The 18,257-nt window shown below is 39.3% G+C and overlaps 1 protein-coding gene across 7 annotated transcripts in view; it reads left to right on the top strand.

The window, feature by feature from the left end:
• Positions 1-18,257, top strand: part of RYR2 (ryanodine receptor 2) — a 746,950-nt gene that overhangs the window by 452,754 nt on the left and 275,939 nt on the right. For all 7 annotated transcript variants that reach the window (XM_067025663.1, XM_067025662.1, XM_067025661.1 and 4 more), the window contains 2 exons: positions 5,784-5,943; positions 9,606-9,753. In XM_067025663.1, coding sequence (XP_066881764.1) covers positions 5,784-5,943; positions 9,606-9,753 — 308 coding nt within the window. The remainder of the gene's footprint in view (positions 1-5,783; positions 5,944-9,605; positions 9,754-18,257) is intronic.

The following is an 18,257-nucleotide window of genomic DNA, read 5'->3' as shown; positions in this document are numbered from 1 at the left end:
TCTCATCTCCTCCAGGCTCTGGAACATTCAGCCTGTCTGGGGCTGGACAGACTGGACTCTTTATCTGGTCTCCTTTTATGTTCCGACACATCAGGGCCTTGCGATTTTGGTATTCATAAGTAGAGCTTTTAATTTCAGAAGGCCTTTCTCTAAAGACTGTTGTCTCTGCAGTGAATTTTCAAAGCCTATTTTAAAAATCTAAAAGCCAAGAATGGCTTGCTTTTTTTTTTTTTTTTTTTTTTTTTGTCTCTCTTGAAATGATCCTCTCTTGGTTTTGTTTCAAACAGGCTGTGAGGATCAGGAAGGCCTTGGGTTAAAAAAGTGGTGGGGGACGCACAGGGCATATCATATTACACATTTATTTAAAAACAAAAGGAAGAAGTGTAGTAGTAGAAGAAATAGATCCCTGTCCTTTTCCCTTCTAATTTCTACACTGAAATGATTCTCCTGTATTTGTTTTCTGGAGAAGTGTTTTTGAATATTCTCTCTCTCCTTTCTGTGAGGATGTCAGCCCAGTATTCATTTTTGATAGGTGTGTTTCCAGCAAAACTTGTTCTTAATATCTCTGGCGTGCAGTCATCTGAGATTTTTCCCATTTCTTCCAAGGTACTTGAAGCGCTGATTTGGTTTTGAAATTTACAGCTAACATCCACTGAACTTGGACATAATCTTTTCATGTTTACCGTGCATCTTTCACAACGTAATGACTTCCAAGCTTCATTTAACCTGATTCATACTAAACAAGTAAGCTTGAGAGGTGGGAGAGGCTGGAAAAAAAGAAAAGGCTTGTTCCTTAGTGTTTTTGGTATTCTGCCACATTTTTGTTGCACCACTTTAATTGGCCCTTAAGTGATATTCTACTGAACACTTTTTTCAAAGGCTCATTTAGAATTCCTGCTTAGAAAAAAATGTGGGTCAGGTGGGAATGAAGCACAAAACTGAATTGCTGCTTCACATGGCAGTTCATCAGTAGGGCTAAGTATTATCAATTTTTTTGTTTACATCTTTGGTAATTTGATACAAATGAAACTGGCAATTTGCCAGTAGGTTTTTCTTTTTTTCAGGCAAAGACGTATTTAAAAAGAAATTTTACTGTAAGAAAACTGATGCCCAGAGAGTTTATGTAATTGTTAATCTGACTTTTAAAATATTATTGCATTATATTACTACATCAAAGTAAAACTAAGACCTAATAACTACAAAAGAACTTTGATGCTTTGGAAATGAACATATTGAATGTATTTGTTTAATACCATATATATTCCTCATAACCTAAATTTACAAAATGATTGTTAGCATTGCAACTTTGCATATTAAAGTAAGGGAAGTAAAAAACTACACCTACTAGGCAAAGAGATGGCAGAAGAAAGAGATCTATTAACTGATTCTGGCAGAATTTTCCCAGAAAGCTTGAGAAGGTAGACTGTAATACATAGATGTCTTTAATATGAGCTATATATATTTTGTATTAATATAATTACTAATGATATGCCTTTTCTCTATTATTTGGCCTACAGAATTCTACTTCCCAAGAATTGTTGTAGCAGTCTTTCCTTTATTTCTTTTAAATCTCTGGAAATCAATCTGAAGCTTTACTTGGAACTATTTAGCTTCCAAGATTCACATCAGTCACATTTTATTCAAAAGCTTTGTTCTTTGTTCGTTTTCAATCACAAAAAGAAAATAGTTTATATTAGTAGTTAGTTGATCTCTATGTACCTAATTAACTTGTATTAATAAGATGAAATGGACATTATTTGCTGAAGTACATTTATGCACTTAAAAAAAATCTCATTTTGGGATAATGATTTGATACTTACTTTGTCATGTCTTACATAAAGAAAAATGGTCTTGTAAATCCTCATTGATGCCACTGGTTAAAGCATTCATGATGTCATCATGCTTATCAACCTACTGAGGTTGAAGTCTATTAATTTCAAAGATATTTGTATTTTTACTATAGAAGATGAAGTAAAACTGTGGAAATAAGGTTCAGGTGAAATGGGAATTAGTAACTTTAATTTGGATGGGACTATTGGCCATTTAAAAGAACCACTTTAAATTCTTTCTTGCACAGGGCCATGAAGAAAAGCAAGTGCAATGAATCATGGTCTACATCTGAAAATGAGCGTGAACTAATTATTGTGTTATTTCAAATCAACAGGTGCAAATGTGTCTCCGTAGGTTTTCTTTGTGATCACAAATTAAAGCAACATTAGTAGATATTCTACATAGGAAGAGGAAAATTTAGAAAATAAAGAGAAATGCTTATGCCAATATTATCATATATACATATACTACATATATATACTGTAGACATATAGTAGAATGTGTAGTTCTACTATAGATTAGTAAAACTTATCTATAATTTTTTATAGAAAATACCCCTCAAAAATTCCTCCCCGGGCTTCCCTGGTGGCGCAGTGGTTAAGAGTCCGCCTGCCGATGCAGGGGACACGGGTTCGTGCCCCGGTCCGGGAAGATCCCACATGCCGCAGAGCGGCTGGGCCTGTGAGCCATGGCCGCTGAGCCTGCGTGTCCGGAGCCTGTGCTCCGCAACGGGAGAGGCTACAACAGTGAGAGGCCCGTGGACCACAAAAAAAAAAAAAAAAAAAAAAAAAAAATCCTCCCCATGCCATGTAAGACATGGCTGGCAAGTCTACCATTAGAATTGGTTGCAGGGGAAGGACCTTTCCTCTTTTAGAGGGCATATATCCCTCACTGAGGTAGCATAGGCTCTAGTCTACTATTCATAGATTAGCTTCAAAACTTGACCATATGTGTATCCTTTGTGACAGGTAGGAGGGATCAGGACCAATGGAAAATGAGAGAAAAAAGAGAATTGTGTACTGTTATGCTACCATGTGCTGGGTTATTGTGGGGAAAGTCAAGAGGAGGGTGAGAAATAGAGGTGGGAAGATGGGAGAGTACAAAAGACCAAGTTTTTTTTTTTTCCCCCCCAATTGAAGTGTAGTTGATGTACAATGTCCTGCCAATCTCTGCTGTACAGCAAAGTGACTCAGTTATACACGTATATACATTCTTTCTCTGTATTTTTTTTCCTTTATGGTTTATCACAGGATATTGAGTATAGTTCTCTGTGCTCTACAGTAGGACCCTGTTTATCTATTCTGTATGTAATCATTTACATCTATTAACCAAAAACTCCCAACCCATCCCTCTCCCTACCCTCCTCCCCCTTGGCAACCACAGTCTGTTCTCTGCGTCCATGGTTCTGTTTCTGTTTTCGTAGATAGGTTCGTTTGTGCCATATTTTAGATTCCACATATAAGTGATATCATATGGTATTTGTCTTTCTCTTTCTGACTTACTTCACTTAGTATGATCATCTCTAGTTGCATCCATGTTGCTGCAAATGGCATTATTTCTTTTTTTATGGCTGAGTAGTATTCCATCATATATATGTACCACATCTTTTTTATCCATTCTTCTGTTGAGGGACATTTAGGTTGTCTCCATGTTTTGGCTATTGTGAACAGCGCTGCTGTGAGCATAGGGGTGCATGTATCTTTCTGAATTACAGTTTTGTCCAGGTATATGCCCGGAGTGGGATTGCTGGATCATATGGTAGTCCTATTTTTAGTTTTCTGAGGAACCTCCATACTGTTTTCCATAGTGAGTGTACCTATTTATATTCCCACCAACAGTATATGGGAGGGTTCCCTTTTCTCCACGTTCTCTCCAACATTTGTTTTATATATATATATATATATATATATATATATATATATATATATATATATATATATACTTTTTAATGATGGCCATTTTGACCATTATGAGGTGGTACTTCATTGTAGTTTTGATTTGCACTTCTCTGATACTTAGTGATGTTGAGTGTCTTTTCATTTGCTTACTGGCCAGCTGTATGCAAAAGACCAAATTCTTTATCGTTACCCCCAACCCTGCTTCCAGCAAATAATGTTAAACTTGGAAATTAGACGATGCTGGCTTGATCACCTCTTGGTGCATTTGAAATGCATTAAGAGCTCTTTCTTGAGGAAATTATTTTCCCAGTGAGAACTTGTATGTAGGCTGTGCTTACAGTTAGTTGACAGATTTGTCCATTTAAACATCAAAATTCTATAAAATACAGTGATTTGTGTGAGTGATTTAAAAAATCCCATGTGACTTCTTTATAGAAAAACAAAGAAAAAATACTGTTAATTACCCAAACATACAGAGTTCTGATTTAAAACAGAACAAAATTTCATGTCAATAAATTTAGCTCGTGGATGTAAATGAAATGACATAAGGTGGTAATTAACCATAAGTTTTGCAGTTGCCAGGTCAATCTGATTTATTTAAACCAAACAAAATATTCTCTAAAACTTTTGCCTATAGATAAATCATTTATAAAATAGAAGATGCCTTATAATGAAGTAGAAGTATTTAAGGTAAAGTCAACTATATTCACCCTTAACTTATTTATTGCTATCATACATGATTCATTTAACAAAATTTATTGAATATCTAACATGTATCAGGCACTATTCTAGTTCCTGGGGATAGCTAGGAGCAAAGCAGTTCAACTCCCTGCTGTTAAGGAGCTCACCTTGTAATCAGGCTAGCCATAGCCCAGAATAATTAGGAGAAGAAAGATTATGTGTAGTTTCTTAAAGACCATTTTCTCATGCTCTGATAATTTCTTAAACTTAGCTTAATTATCTGGTGAATTTTCTTTACTTTGTTTGCACCAAAGGAGAATCTTTTAGATGAAGATGGATATCTCTTTATATTCTTTATATTCATTATGTAAATAAAGTTAATTCTTTCAAAAACTGTAGACTGAAAGGCTGCTCTCTGCCGGGTACTCTTTTAAGTATAATGACAATTAGAAAAATGGATCAGAAGCAGATCCTGACCTCAAAGCATAGTAGATTGTAGGGGACACAACAATGACAGAGAATGAAAGAGAAGCAACTGTACAATAGACTTTGTGCCAATCTCTCTAGTTAAATAGATGAGACAGCTGTGTGTGTGTGTGTGTGTGTGTGTGTGTGTGTAGCAGAGCAGTCCTATTGCCCTAATATATGTCTGTTGAAAACTTTTTATTTTCAATTTTATATTTCTCCCAAAAGGTTAAAACTTATACTTGTTTTAATACTTTCCCTCTCCGGCTCAGAGTGTGGAAATAGTCTCTGGTATGAGTTCCCTAAAATCCAGGCCTTAATCATATTTTAGATGATTATATGCTGGTATTTCCTAATGTCTATCTTATCTTGAGGCTTCCTAAATTATGTAACTAGGAATAGCAGTAGGGAAATAATGTATAAATGCATTAAAATTCCCCTGTAGAATAATGAATAGCTAGTATCTGAAAGCATATGCAGATTTATGAAATAAATATTACTTTGATACAACATGTAAATGTTGAAGAAAAATGAGGACTTAACAGGAAGAGAAATTTATCAGATGTTTTAATTACCGATACTTTGATTTATCCTGTAAAAAAGCATCAACTGTTTGGAACACAAACAAAGATAAATCCTTCTCAACTTTGAGAGACACGTGTTGCCTCATTTCTGTTTTGTTGGTGTGGAAATGAAAACATAAAGATCGTGTGGCCTTTGCACCTGATGAGTTTTTAGCTTAAGTGAAAGGGGCTCAGGCTTGCTGGACGCATTGCCACTGGTCACCACTATGGTTTATGGAACAATAAGAATTAGGAACAATTGGAATTAACAGACTGTTACAGGGATTTTTCAACCTTGACTTTTTTGGACAGGCCCATTATATATTTCTTTGGCTTTGCTTTGTAGTTACCAGCTGACAAGTGGATACAAGCCTGCCCCGATGGACCTGAGCTTTATCAAGCTCACCCCATCTCAGGAAGCGATGGTGGACAAGTTGGCGGAAAATGCTCATAACGTGTGGGCCCGGGATCGAATCCGGCAGGGCTGGACCTATGGCATCCAACAGGTATGTGGGAATTTAGCTCTACAGCACGTACTCTGAGGTTGACTTAAGTAGGAATTAGTATAATTTGTAACAGGAGAGGTTAAGTAATGACCATCATAAAACTCACATCATATAGATATCTTTAATGTACACATGCACAGAAACGCCTGATTCAAGAAGTCAGACCACCCCAAGTCTTGTTGTTATCATGAGGGGCACAGTGAATATTACCAGACCAGTGATTTATAATGTGGTTTTGTGGCTTTTCTCTCTTTGAGGTTGTATTTTAGGAGAAGCTTTTGAAATACGAGAAGTTCGAGATAAACTAATAGTAGAAGAGGTCCACAATTCCTTATTTATTTATTTATTTATTTTTGGCTGCGTTGGGTCTTCGTTGCTGCACGCGGGCTTTCTCTAGTTGCAGCGAGTGGGGGCTACTCTTTGTTGTGGTGCTCGGGCTTCTCATTGCAGTGGCTTCTCCTGTGGAGCACGGGCTCTAGGCGCATGGGCTTCAGTAGTTGTTGCACACGGACTCAGTAGTTGTGGCGCACGGGCTTAGTTGCTCCGCAGCATGTGAGATCTTCCCAGACCAGGGCTTGAACCCGTGACCCCTGCATTGGCAGGCGGATTCTTAACCACTGCGCCACTAGGGAAGCCCCACAATTCCTTATTTAACACCCCTGGGACCAGATGAATTTCAGAATCCAGATATTTCTTGGTTTTCAGAATGGTGATACATTGATCATGTTACATAGTGCTCTCAGCAGGGCAGTGGACTGTATATAAATTATTCTTTGTTCAGCAGTGTAGGCTGATGATACCAAGAGGGGTAAGTAAAGATTATCCACAGCCTTGCATCGATTCAGATCATTCTTGCCACCAAATGAGTTTTTGTTAAACTTAGTAAAACACCGGCTTTCCTGAGTTTTCTGGATTTCAGAATCATGCATTTCTATTAATGTTGCACTCACAGGAATGACTAACAGTCATTGGGTCTGTATTGAGATAGCAAAGCGGAGCAAATTTAGCCTTGCCTCTTAGTGACTGTGTGACCTTGGGAAAGCTACTTAAATTAATTTTCTTTGTGCCACTGTTTTCCTCCTCACTGAATTATTAAACTTCATTGTATAACTTATGTATAAGAAAGGCTACAGCAGTGCATTTCACCTAACAAGTAATATAGAATAGTTTTCTATTATTATAAGATGCCAGTCACTATGCATCGAGTTTTACATCTATTTTCTTCTTTCACTCTTGCAACGGTTCCCTGAAGGATGAACAATTTTTATTGCCAATTCACATATGATGTACAGGGAGCTTGAGAACAATTTGTCCAGCGCTACCCAGGTGGCAGAACCAGGTTGGAATCAAGCCTTTTGACTCCAGAGCCCAAATTCTTCTCTTCCTTATCACAGTGATTCTTGCCAGCTCATAGTGGGCAGTGCCTTTATTTAAAGATTTTTAGGAATAACCTGGATTATTACTTATAAGCGTAGGCCATGGTTCAGGATAAAGGCTACATGTGGGTTTGAAAAATGTGTTTCCAAAAGTCTTCTTAACTGGTGACTTTTGCAAGGCTGAAGAAAACTCAGCCTTGGTTTACTTCCTAAAATAAGCTATTTTTATATTGAATTAAAGTGGTTGTAACTGATGAGATTGTCAGTACTCAGTCCACTTGAGCACAGTGTGTGTGTGTGTGTGTGTGTGTGTGTGTGTGTGTGTGTGTGTGTGTGAACCCGAACCATATACCACAGGGGGATAAGGGGTCACATTTGCTCTCTACCGAAGGAGCACTCGCTTGCCTAGCAGACCGCACGACTCTGTGGGACAAACCAGAACCCCCCCTGCTGTCGGCCTCTTCCTTGTGCATGAGGGTCCTCCTAAAAACACAGGGCTCTGTCTGAGCTGGCCAAAGCTCTCCTTGGAACCATTTCTCCATCCCCTCTCACAGTTCCCACTCCATCCCTCCACCCCGTTCCCCAATGACAGAGCACACATTTGCTGGGTTATCTGGATGGGCGTTGTCTTTAATTTTTCATCACCCTCTCCTTAACATAATCTGGTTCACAACTAGGTCGTAAACTGCTTGAGAGCAGGCATTTGCTTGCGGTCCCTCCTCTCTGCTTCTCTAGCACAGTCGATTTCAAGCACTTGTGTACGTGGAAACCCCAGGGCAGCTCCTTTTTTTTTTTTTTTTTTTTTTTTTTTTGCGGTACGCGGGCCTCTCCCGTTGCGGAGCACAGGCTCAGCGGCCATGGCTCACGGGCCCAGCCGCTCCGCGGCACGTGGGATCCTCCCGGACCGGGGCACGAACCCGCGTCCCCTGCATCGGCAGGCGGACCCTCAACCACTGCGCCACCAGGGAAGCCACAGGGCAGCTCCTTTTCAAAATCAGATTCCCAGGACACCATTTCCAGAGAGAGTGATTCATCAGAGACCTCTTTATTTCTCTACACGAAAACTTGAGGGGCAACAACCAGTGTTGGAAGAGAGGGGTGCTGGGTAATGTGTCTTGAAGCTGCACTGGCAGTGAAGGCGCTCTGTTTACGCTGCTTGTGTGTTTGGGGGTGGCTTCGGTGTGGGGTTCCCTGTCAGGCAACCCGGATGATTTGGACTCCAGGTGTCAGTAGATGGTCATGTAGTCAGGATGAGGTATTTACTACAGATTTGCTAGAGAGGGGGAAGAAGAAATTAGGAAACAGTTTTCTTTGCTCTCCCCCAGCCAGAACAAACCCTGTCCACCACATACCTTTTTTTTTTTTTTTTTTTTTTTTTTGGAGAAGGTTTGGGAATATCCACAGCCTCTTAGTTCTTTTTCATGCTAAGGTAAATTGAGAATTGAGTATGCCTCCTGAAATATGGAAAGTTTGACAAAACCTGCAGCAGTGAGTGAGTGGAAAGAAGTAAGTTCTTAAATGTTGGAGCCCTAAAGACTCGCAGCCCTGGAGCATCTCCACCTCCCTTGAGATTAAGCTTTGTACTTACTCGTAAATTAGGTATCCTTTTCCAAGGTTGTAAGATAGTCTGTCTTCTTTCTTAGTCAACATGATTTTAATCACGTTTTAAACTTGGGGCCTCTTTTGTAAAAGGTGAATTGTGAGGTTTGTAGCTATTTCAGTATTCCTGGCATTACCTGGTTTCACCAGTTGATGGAATCAACTTAATGAATATTTTCCAAGCTCTTTGAGGTCATGGGATGGCCGCCCACGCACTGAGTTTTCTCTGAAGAAGGGACAGCAGCCTGGTGTTGTCCTTTGGCTCAAAAATCAGATGTTGGGTAATAATTAGGCTCTTCTTGTAACAAAGACCTGTCAGTCAACTTGCCAAGGAAGTGGTAGGTTCTCTTAAGTTAGCCCATTGCCTCGTGACCAGGGCAGATAGAAGATGATTACTGAGATCCTTAAAGTCGGCTTTTGTTACTGCTGTTATTTTTATGTTTGCTTCTCATGGAGAGGGCCTGATTTAAATTGATGCACTTACTTGATTAAATGCACTCACTTGATTAAATCTTTCATACTGATAGTATTTCAGTAACTCCTGCAGCCAGGGAAGATAAAGGGAAGGTAGAAGGCACAGTATCTACCTTCATATGCTTTATATTTTGATGTATTTGGTGGCTGTCTCATTTCCAGATGCTGTTGGTCACTCTTTGATGATCATGCGCCTTTTTTGCCTTCCTGTAGGACGTAAAGAACAGAAGAAACCCTCGCCTGGTTCCCTATGCCCTTCTAGATGACCGAACTAAGAAATCCAACAAGGACAGCCTCCGTGAGGCCGTACGCACCCTGCTGGGTTATGGCTACAACCTGGAGGCGCCCGATCAAGATCATGGTATTTTCATTTCGCTTTCTTCTCCTCTTGTTTCAGAATCACACAGTAAGTTCTTTAAAGCCAAATGCATGAATAAAAGGGGGAGTGCAAGATAGACTCCTTCCGTCGCAGTATGTAATTTAGGCCAGGGGTTTAGAGCATTTTTTGTCCTGAAGGACACTTGGAGGATTGGCTCATCTTTTCAGCAGAGCGGCTCGGGACCGCCAGTGATTCCGCAGGGGGAAGAAATGGGTTTACCTTCCTGAAGAGTCTGAGGGAGCAGTTAACTCCGTGATTCTGATATTGCTCCTCCCTCCCACCTACCCCACCAGCTGTGCTTCAGAAGAGCTAGTTTTAGTTGTTTATGGGAGTAAACCTATAGTGGGAGCTAGTGTTTTCTAAACCTTCATTGTTTAGACTCTTACATATAGCCCATAGTAATTAATTACTGCAATATTTGGCTTTAAGGAAAACGCTCTAGAATAAGCACTCAGTAAATATGTGTTGAATAAATGGATTTTTAAAGGGTCTATGAAGAACATATTTCCTTTGAATAATACCTTTTAAGAATATGGTTTAAGATGGTTAACTCCTTAATCCTTTGCTCCTGTACTTTGAGTTGGTATTAATATCCATATTTTAAAGTTGCCAAAAATGACATGAGCTCTGAATGTTTCATTGTAGTGCCTATATTTTTTGATAGAAAGTTTTTAAAATCTATGTCAGATATTCTCTAATGACTAATATTTTCAGTGTAGTATCTGTGTATAGGAATTCAATCTTAAATTGTGATGATAGGTAATATATAGTGCTTATCATGTGTGACAAGTGTTTAGAAGACCTTTGCAATTATCGTTTAATCCTCACAGTAACTCTATGAGGATGGTCTGTGTACTATGCTCATTTTACAGATAAGGAAACAGATTCAGATACTTCTGTGTCTTCCCATTTACTAAATGGTAGAGGCAGGATCCCAACCCCATATTTCAGTCCTTTGAGTTGAGTCAGTATGTAGTTAGCATCTGGACAAGTTCATTGTAGTTACTGAATCCTTATGTTTGCTACAAATAAAATTAGATACCTATTTAATAACAATGTTCATAATCATAATGTAACTTCTTACAATGTAATGTATTTTGAAGTCAGCTTTATAGCAACAAATGTTTGGTAGATCTTATTATGAAGCAGATACTACTAGATATGCAAGATACAGAAAATATCCCTGTCTTAAAGGGTGTGCAGTCCACACGGCCCCTGGGATGGATAAACAATAAAACCCTGCCAAGTCAAGACACAACAATTAGGAAGAGTTCTGCAGCTGTCTGGTACAGAAAAAGCCCTCAATGATAATTGTTCTTTTAAAAATATTTTTTAAATGAGGTATAATTTTTATATAATAGAATGCACAGATCTTTGGTGTTCAATTTGGTAAATTTTGACAATTGTATTCACGAGAGAAACCACCACCCAAATGAACATGGAGACCATTTTCTTCATCACTGAAAGTTCCCTCTGCCACTGGAAAGTAACCACTTTCTAAATTCTATCATCACAGATTAATTTTACCTCTTCTTATACTCTGCATAAATGTAATCTCTATATATTTTAAAAAAATCTTTACTGGAGTATAATTGCTTTACTATGTTGTGTTATTTTCTCCTGTACAACCAAGTGAATCAGCTATATGTATACACATATCCCCTCAGTCTTGCGTCTCCCTCCCACCCTCCCTATCTGACCCCTCTAGGTGGTCACAGAGCACCGAGCTGATCTCCCTGTGCTATGCGGCTGCTTCCCACTAGCTATCTGTTTTACATCTGGTAGTGTATATATGTCCATGCCACTCTCTCACTTCGTCCCAGCTTATCCTTCCCCTCCCCCCACACCGTGTCCACAAGTCTGTTCTCTACGTCTGAGTTTTTATTCCTGCCCTGCCACTTGGTTCATCAGTACCATTTTTCTAGATTCCATATATATGCATTAATTTACGGTATTTGTTTTTCTCTTTCTGACTGACTTCACTCTGTATGACAGACTCTAGGTTCACCCACATCACTACAAATGACTCAATTTCATTCTTTTTTATGGCTGAGTAATATTCCATTATATATATATGTACCATATCTTCTTTAGCCATTCATCTGTCGTTGGACATTTAGGTTGCTTCTGTGTCCTGACTATTGTAAATAGTGCTGCAATGAACATTGGGGTACATGTCTCTTTTTGAATTATGGTTTTCTCAGGATATATGCCCAGTAGTGGGATTGCTGAGTTGTATGGCAGTTCTATTTGTAGTTTTTTAGGGAACCTCCATACTGTTCTCCATAGTGGCTGTATCAGTTTACATTCCCACCAACAGTAATCACTATATTTTTTATCTGACTTCTTTTGCTCAACATACTGTTTTTGTTTGTTACCTTATTTTATGTACTTATTTATTTATTTTGGCTGTGTTGGGTCTTAGTTGCGGCATGTGCGATCTTTCCTTGCAGTGTGGGCTCTTCATTGTGGCAAACAGGCTTCTCCCTGGTTGTAGTGCGCAGGCATCTCTCTAGTTGCGGCGTGTGGGTTTTCTCTCTCTAGTTGCAGTGGGCGGGCTCCAGAGCACATGGGCTCTGTAGTTTGCAGCGTGCAGGCTCTCTAGTTGAGGCACGTGGGCTCAGTAGTTGTGGCGCGTGGGCTTAGTTGCCCCAAGGCATGTGGGATCTTAGTTCCCCAACTAGGGATCAAACCTGCGTCCCCTGCATTGGAAGGTGGATTCTTTATGACTGGACCACCAGGGAAGTCCCTCAATATACTGTTTTTGTGATCACCCATGTTTTTACAAGTATCACAGAATTAATTGCTGAGTAGCATTCTATTTGACTAATAAATCACATTTTAAAAAATCCATTCTCCTGTTTATATAGATTTGGGTTGTTTCCAGCTTTTGACTGTTATGAGTAAGACTGCTATGAACATTTGTGGACAAGTCTTTGTGCAGATTCATACTTTCATTTCTTTTAGGGTAAATAGAAGTGAAATTGCTGGGTCATAGGACAAACGTACATTTCACTTTACAAGAAACTTCCAGACAGTTCTGCAGATATGCTTCCATGACCAATATGTGAGGGTATAGTTGCTCCCACATCCTGGCCAAGAGTTGGTAGTGAATCTTTCCTATTTTAGCCCTTACAGTAGGTGTGAAATGGTATCTTATTGTAGGTTTAATTTACATTTTCCTTAAGAATAATAATGTTGGCATCTTTTCTTATACTTGTTAGCCATCGGTATATCTTTTTTTATGAAGTGTTTGTTCACATCTTTTATCCATTAAAAAACCTGGGTTGTTTTATCTTCTTTTTATTAAACTGTGAAAATATATATATTTATATATATAAACATATATGTATGTTTTTCTGGGTATAAGAACTATGTCAGATATTGGAAATATTTCCTCCCAGTTTGTGGATTGCTTTTTCATTATTTAAATGAGATCTTTCATGGAGCAGACGTTAATTTTGAAGACTTGTAAATCTTTTAAAGAGTTAATTGATTTTATTTTTTTTTTGTTAAACTTGCAGACATTTGTTTATCTTCCCGCATCATCAGTTGTGGATTATTATTAGTAAACTATCATAATTATGAGTGGCTGTGTCTAATATCTCCTTAGTGATTGTGGCATTCTATGGAGAACTTCAATCATTAGTCATAGTGACTCCTAGTTTTACAAAGCCACAATCTCTTTGTAATTACCTATTAAATGTACTCTTTAATGAACAGTTGGATATATCAGGCATACAAATGTTTATTAATAATACCTTAGGGTAGTATAGCATTTTCCAGTGTTTTTGCCTACTTTTATTTTTAAAATTCTTTTTTATTAATTTATTTATTTGTTGTTATTTTTGGCTGTGTTGGGTCTTCATTGCTGCTTGAGGGCTTCTCTGGTTGTGGCAAGCGCAGGCTACTCTTCGTTGTGGTGCGCGGGCTTCTCATTGTTGTGGCTTCTCTTGTTGCAGAGCACAGGCTCTGGGTATGCGAGCTTCAGTAGTTGTGGCACATGGGCTCAGTAGTTGTGGCTCACGGGCTCTAGAGTGCAGCCTCAGTAGTTGTGGCACACTGGCTCCATGGCATGTGGGATCTTCCCCAGCCAGGGATTGAACCAGTGTCCCCTGCATTGGCAGGCAGATTCTTAACCACTGTGCCACCAGGGAAGCCCTGCATACTTTTAAAGTATTTGATTCAACTACTCTATTAGGTATATACCTAATATAAGTACAATAAATACCTAACAAGGGTACAGTAGTCATAGAAGTTTTTGAGCTTCTTTCTAACTTTGTGTCTTCCTAGAGGGTATTAGATAAGAGAGATGACAGTCTATATCTTTTCTGTTGGAAGATGTTATAATGATAATAATAAAGGTTTGGGGAAAAATCAACCATAGTTTTAAAGTCTGGCATATCAACCATTTGATACCCCCCAATTTTATTTTCATTCCTTCCCACATGAATATTTATATTTTGGGTGTCTAGAGTCTTACCTACATTTATAGGTCTTTCCTCCACCCTTGCTTTTCTGATACTCATTGAAAATTACATAGAAAGAGTGCTGCTCAAGTCAGGCTGACTCAGTTCTAAAGTTATAGATGACCACCAGTGAATCAAGGAGAAAACAGGAAAGAAACAAGTCCACTGTATAGCTCAGAGAAATGATTAATCTTGGCTCTAACAGTAACCTTAAGTATTCAAGGAAATAGTTAATTGTGGTCAATATTCAAGGAGGAGAATACCTTTAGGCCTGTACAAAGAAATAAGCAGTGTATGCCAGAGAAAAATAATGATGATTATATTTAAAAACATCATCAATTATGGGCATAAACTGTGTCAGTTCTGATGTATTCACTTTTAGTGAGAACTGCATTCAGGAGGATACTGGTTAAGATGTTATTCTGATGACATACAGTGTTTTATATTATTTACAACCATAATAAAATTTCATTTTCTTAACACCTCTGTGAGGCAATGTATTACTACCTTATGGTTACTTACTGTCTTGTGACTTATATGAATTTCAAGAAGGAAAAAGAGGAGCTTATAGTTATTAAATCCATCTTTGGGTTTCATGTTACTTCCATATTTCAAATCATCGTCATTTTCATTTGATTTTAATACATAGTTATTGAACATCTCCCATGCTTAGTTCTGGGGATTCAACAATGAATAAGACAGTTTTTCCCATAGGTAGCTTTCAGGATAGGCAGGGAAGGTAGACTAAATTGTCAGTGCTTTTATACAGTGTAAACATTAATGCCCAAGTGTCACAGCAGAGAGGATTTAACTGAGTTTGGTGGTGTCAGATAAATCTTCATAAAGGAGGTGTATTAGTTATCTACTGCTGTGTAACAAATACCCCCTCCCTAAAGTTTAATGGCTTAAACCAACAAATGTTTGTTATCTGAAAGTTTCTGTGGTTAGGGATTTGAGTTGGATTAGTTAGGTCTTTCTGAATCATGGCCTCTCTTGAGGTTGCTATCAAGTCAGCCAGGGCTGCTGTCATCTGAAGACTTCAGTGAGGCTGGAGGATTTGTTTCTAGGACAGTTCACTTGCATAGTTGTTGGTTAAAGGACTCAGTTTGTCTCTGGATATTGGCAAGAGACCTAAGTTCCTTGTCACGTAGACCTCCTCAGAGAGATGCTTCAGTGCCTTCACATGGCAGCTGGCTTCCCCCAGAGTTAGTAATCTAAGAGATAGTGTGAGGAGGAAGCCTCAATGCCTGTTACAATTACTTCTGCCATATTCTGTTGGAAGTGAGTCACTAAATGCATTGCACCCTTAAGCCCACACTTTTTGAAGGGAAGTGTGACAAAATATTTGGAGACGTGTTTTAAAACCATCAAAGCCAGGGTGAAATTTAGAGGAATGAGTAGGAATCAGTGAGGTTCATGTGTTCCAGACAGAGAGGATGGTTTGTGTAAAGGCTTGGAGTGACAAGGGAGGGTTGCACGTGGGAATCAGATAGCTTTACATGGCCGAATATAGAGTGAAGTTTGAGAAGCAGGAGGAGATGAAGGAGAGAAGACAGAGACTGAAACGAGGGTTTTCTGTTTAAAAGAATAACTCCAGTGGCTCTTTGGAGAATGGGCTGAAGGTGAACAAAATTAGAGGTGAGGACAGCACTTTGGTGGCTATAAAAGAGGTATAGATGAGGAGTGTTGAAGGCCTGATCTTAGCCAATATTCACAGAATTTGCAGGACAGAATTGTTTGGCATTTAGGAATAGAATCAGGGGGAGGACAAAGGAGTGTCTGGGATGTGTCTGGGATGGCTTCTGGGTTAGTAGCTGGTGAGTACCTTCACATTCACTGGGAGCACAGGAATTGGAGCAGATAGAGATGGGAAACTGGGGAGATTCTGAGTTTGATTTTAAATATGTTGAGTTTGAGATGCATGTGAGACAACTAGACAGAGCAACCAAGGCTCAGTACATGTATATATGTATACACACACATACACACACACACACACATATATGAAGCTGAGACTTGCTAGAGAGAAAACGAGGGTTAAAATATTCATTTTTTTAAATAGAAGAAATTTGGACATTTTTAAATGCTAAAGAAAAGAATCAGAGGAAAGGAGAGGAACTTGATAAAGTATGATCTGAGGATGGTTGGGGGTCGGGGAATGAAATTCACAACATGGGTAAAGGGTTTGGCCTTGTATAAAAGGGAGACCTAACATTTTTGTCTAATAAGTCCAGTGTCTGGGCTTCCTCAGTGGCAATTTCTGTTGACTTTTTTCCCCTGTATATAAGATGTACTTTCTTGTCTCTCTGCATGTCTCACTATTTTTGTTGAAAACTGGACATTTTAAATAGTATAATATGGCAACTCTTCATTCTCCCTTCAGGGTTTGTTATTGTGCTTGTTGTAATTGTCGTTACTTACTTGTTTGATGAATTTTCTTAACTAGTTCGGTAGAGTATGTTTTGTCTGTCACGTGTGGCTGCTGAAATCTCTGTTTCATCAGCTTAGCGGTCAGCTTGTGATTAGACAGAGACTTCCATAAATGGGACCTATAAATCTCCCAGCTTTAGTCAAGGGTGGGACTCTGTGTGCATGTTGGGAGATGCCTTGGACACACAGCCAACCAGTCCCCACCTTAGCCTTCACTTACGGCTTTTGCAGAACCTCAGGGTCTTCCAGACGTGAGAACTTAGGACCTTCTCAGGTCTTTTCCTGAACCCAGAGCCCTGGGCGTGAGCATGGCTTACTAGATCACCAGGATTATGTTGAAACTTTTCACAGCCTATCGTGGATATCTCATTCCCCAGCTTTTCTTTTCAAATATTTTGGACAGCTTGTTGTTTGCCTCAGCTGTTACTGCCACCTCAAGCAGCTGCAGTGTTAAAAAATGCCCTCTGATTTTCAACAAATGACCCTGGGGAAAAGATTGTTTGCATTGAGCAAACTCTCTAAATCAGGTCAAATAAAGGTAAGTATTGCCCGTGGAATTTTCCAAGGAACTACCAGAAAGGTGAAATAATGACAGTTACCCGTGAATAGGGCTTTGAGGAGCTCCACTCTGCTCTGTCCCCTCCAGAGGCTTCTAGCTTGCTGATTTTCACTTTAATTGAAGCCCTATTGGTTTTCTTTTTACTTTCTTGTACTGTCATTGTACTTACTTTTCTATAACTTTCTTCTAGGAAGAAAGGAATAGCACTGAGTCAAGTTAAAGCACCATTAGGCATGCTGTCCTTACAAATATTGAGCCTTTTTTTTTTTTTTTTTTTTTTTTTGTGGTACGCGGGCCTCTCACTGTTGTGGCCTCTCCCATCGCGGAGCACAGGCTCCGGACGCGCAGGCTCAGCGGCCATGGCTCACGGGCCCAGCCGCTCCGCGGCACGTGGGATCTTCACAGACCGGGGCACGAACCCGTGTCCCCTACATCGGCAGGCGGATTCTCAACAACTGCGCCACCAGGGAAGCCCGAGCCATTTTCTATTGAATAAACACTCCCCAGATTGCTGCCAGCCTTTAATTAATTTTTAGAGCTCTGAAAAAGTTGATTTTGCCCATTTTTCCATTGTTCTCGTTGCTTTTACAGAAAAGAGTAGTTTTGGAGGTCCATCCTCTGTTATTCCTTCTGATGTCACTCAGCAATAAAGATAAGAGAGAGATGTTTGTGGGATGGGACAGAGAGCAGGTTTCAGAGAGAGAAAAAGCAGAGAAACTTTAATGGTCCAATTGAGGTTAGCGACTTTGAGTTAGTAATGGTGCCAGTCTGTTGTGTGCATGTGTTTTCCAGCAAGCCCAGCAGAGCAAGTATAGATGGTGAGAATGAGATAGTAAAATTAGACAAAGATTGGGGTTAACAGAGCAAGTGAGGAGAAGAGTAATAGGGCAGGAAGGTACTGAAAGCTCTATAGATAAGGAAGGGAAGCCACAGAGGAAATTAATGAGTTTGAAGAGTGAAATGTGTTTGAATAAGAAAATGAGAAAACTGGGAGGAAAAATGGCGATCAGAGGATGGCATGGTTTCTG

This window comes from Kogia breviceps, chromosome 2 (genome assembly GCF_026419965.1).
Source record: "Kogia breviceps isolate mKogBre1 chromosome 2, mKogBre1 haplotype 1, whole genome shotgun sequence".
Classification (NCBI taxonomy): Eukaryota; Metazoa; Chordata; class Mammalia; order Artiodactyla; family Physeteridae; genus Kogia; species Kogia breviceps.
The sequence above is the reverse complement of the archived record's forward strand: the minus strand, read 5'-3'. Positions and strand labels throughout refer to the sequence as shown.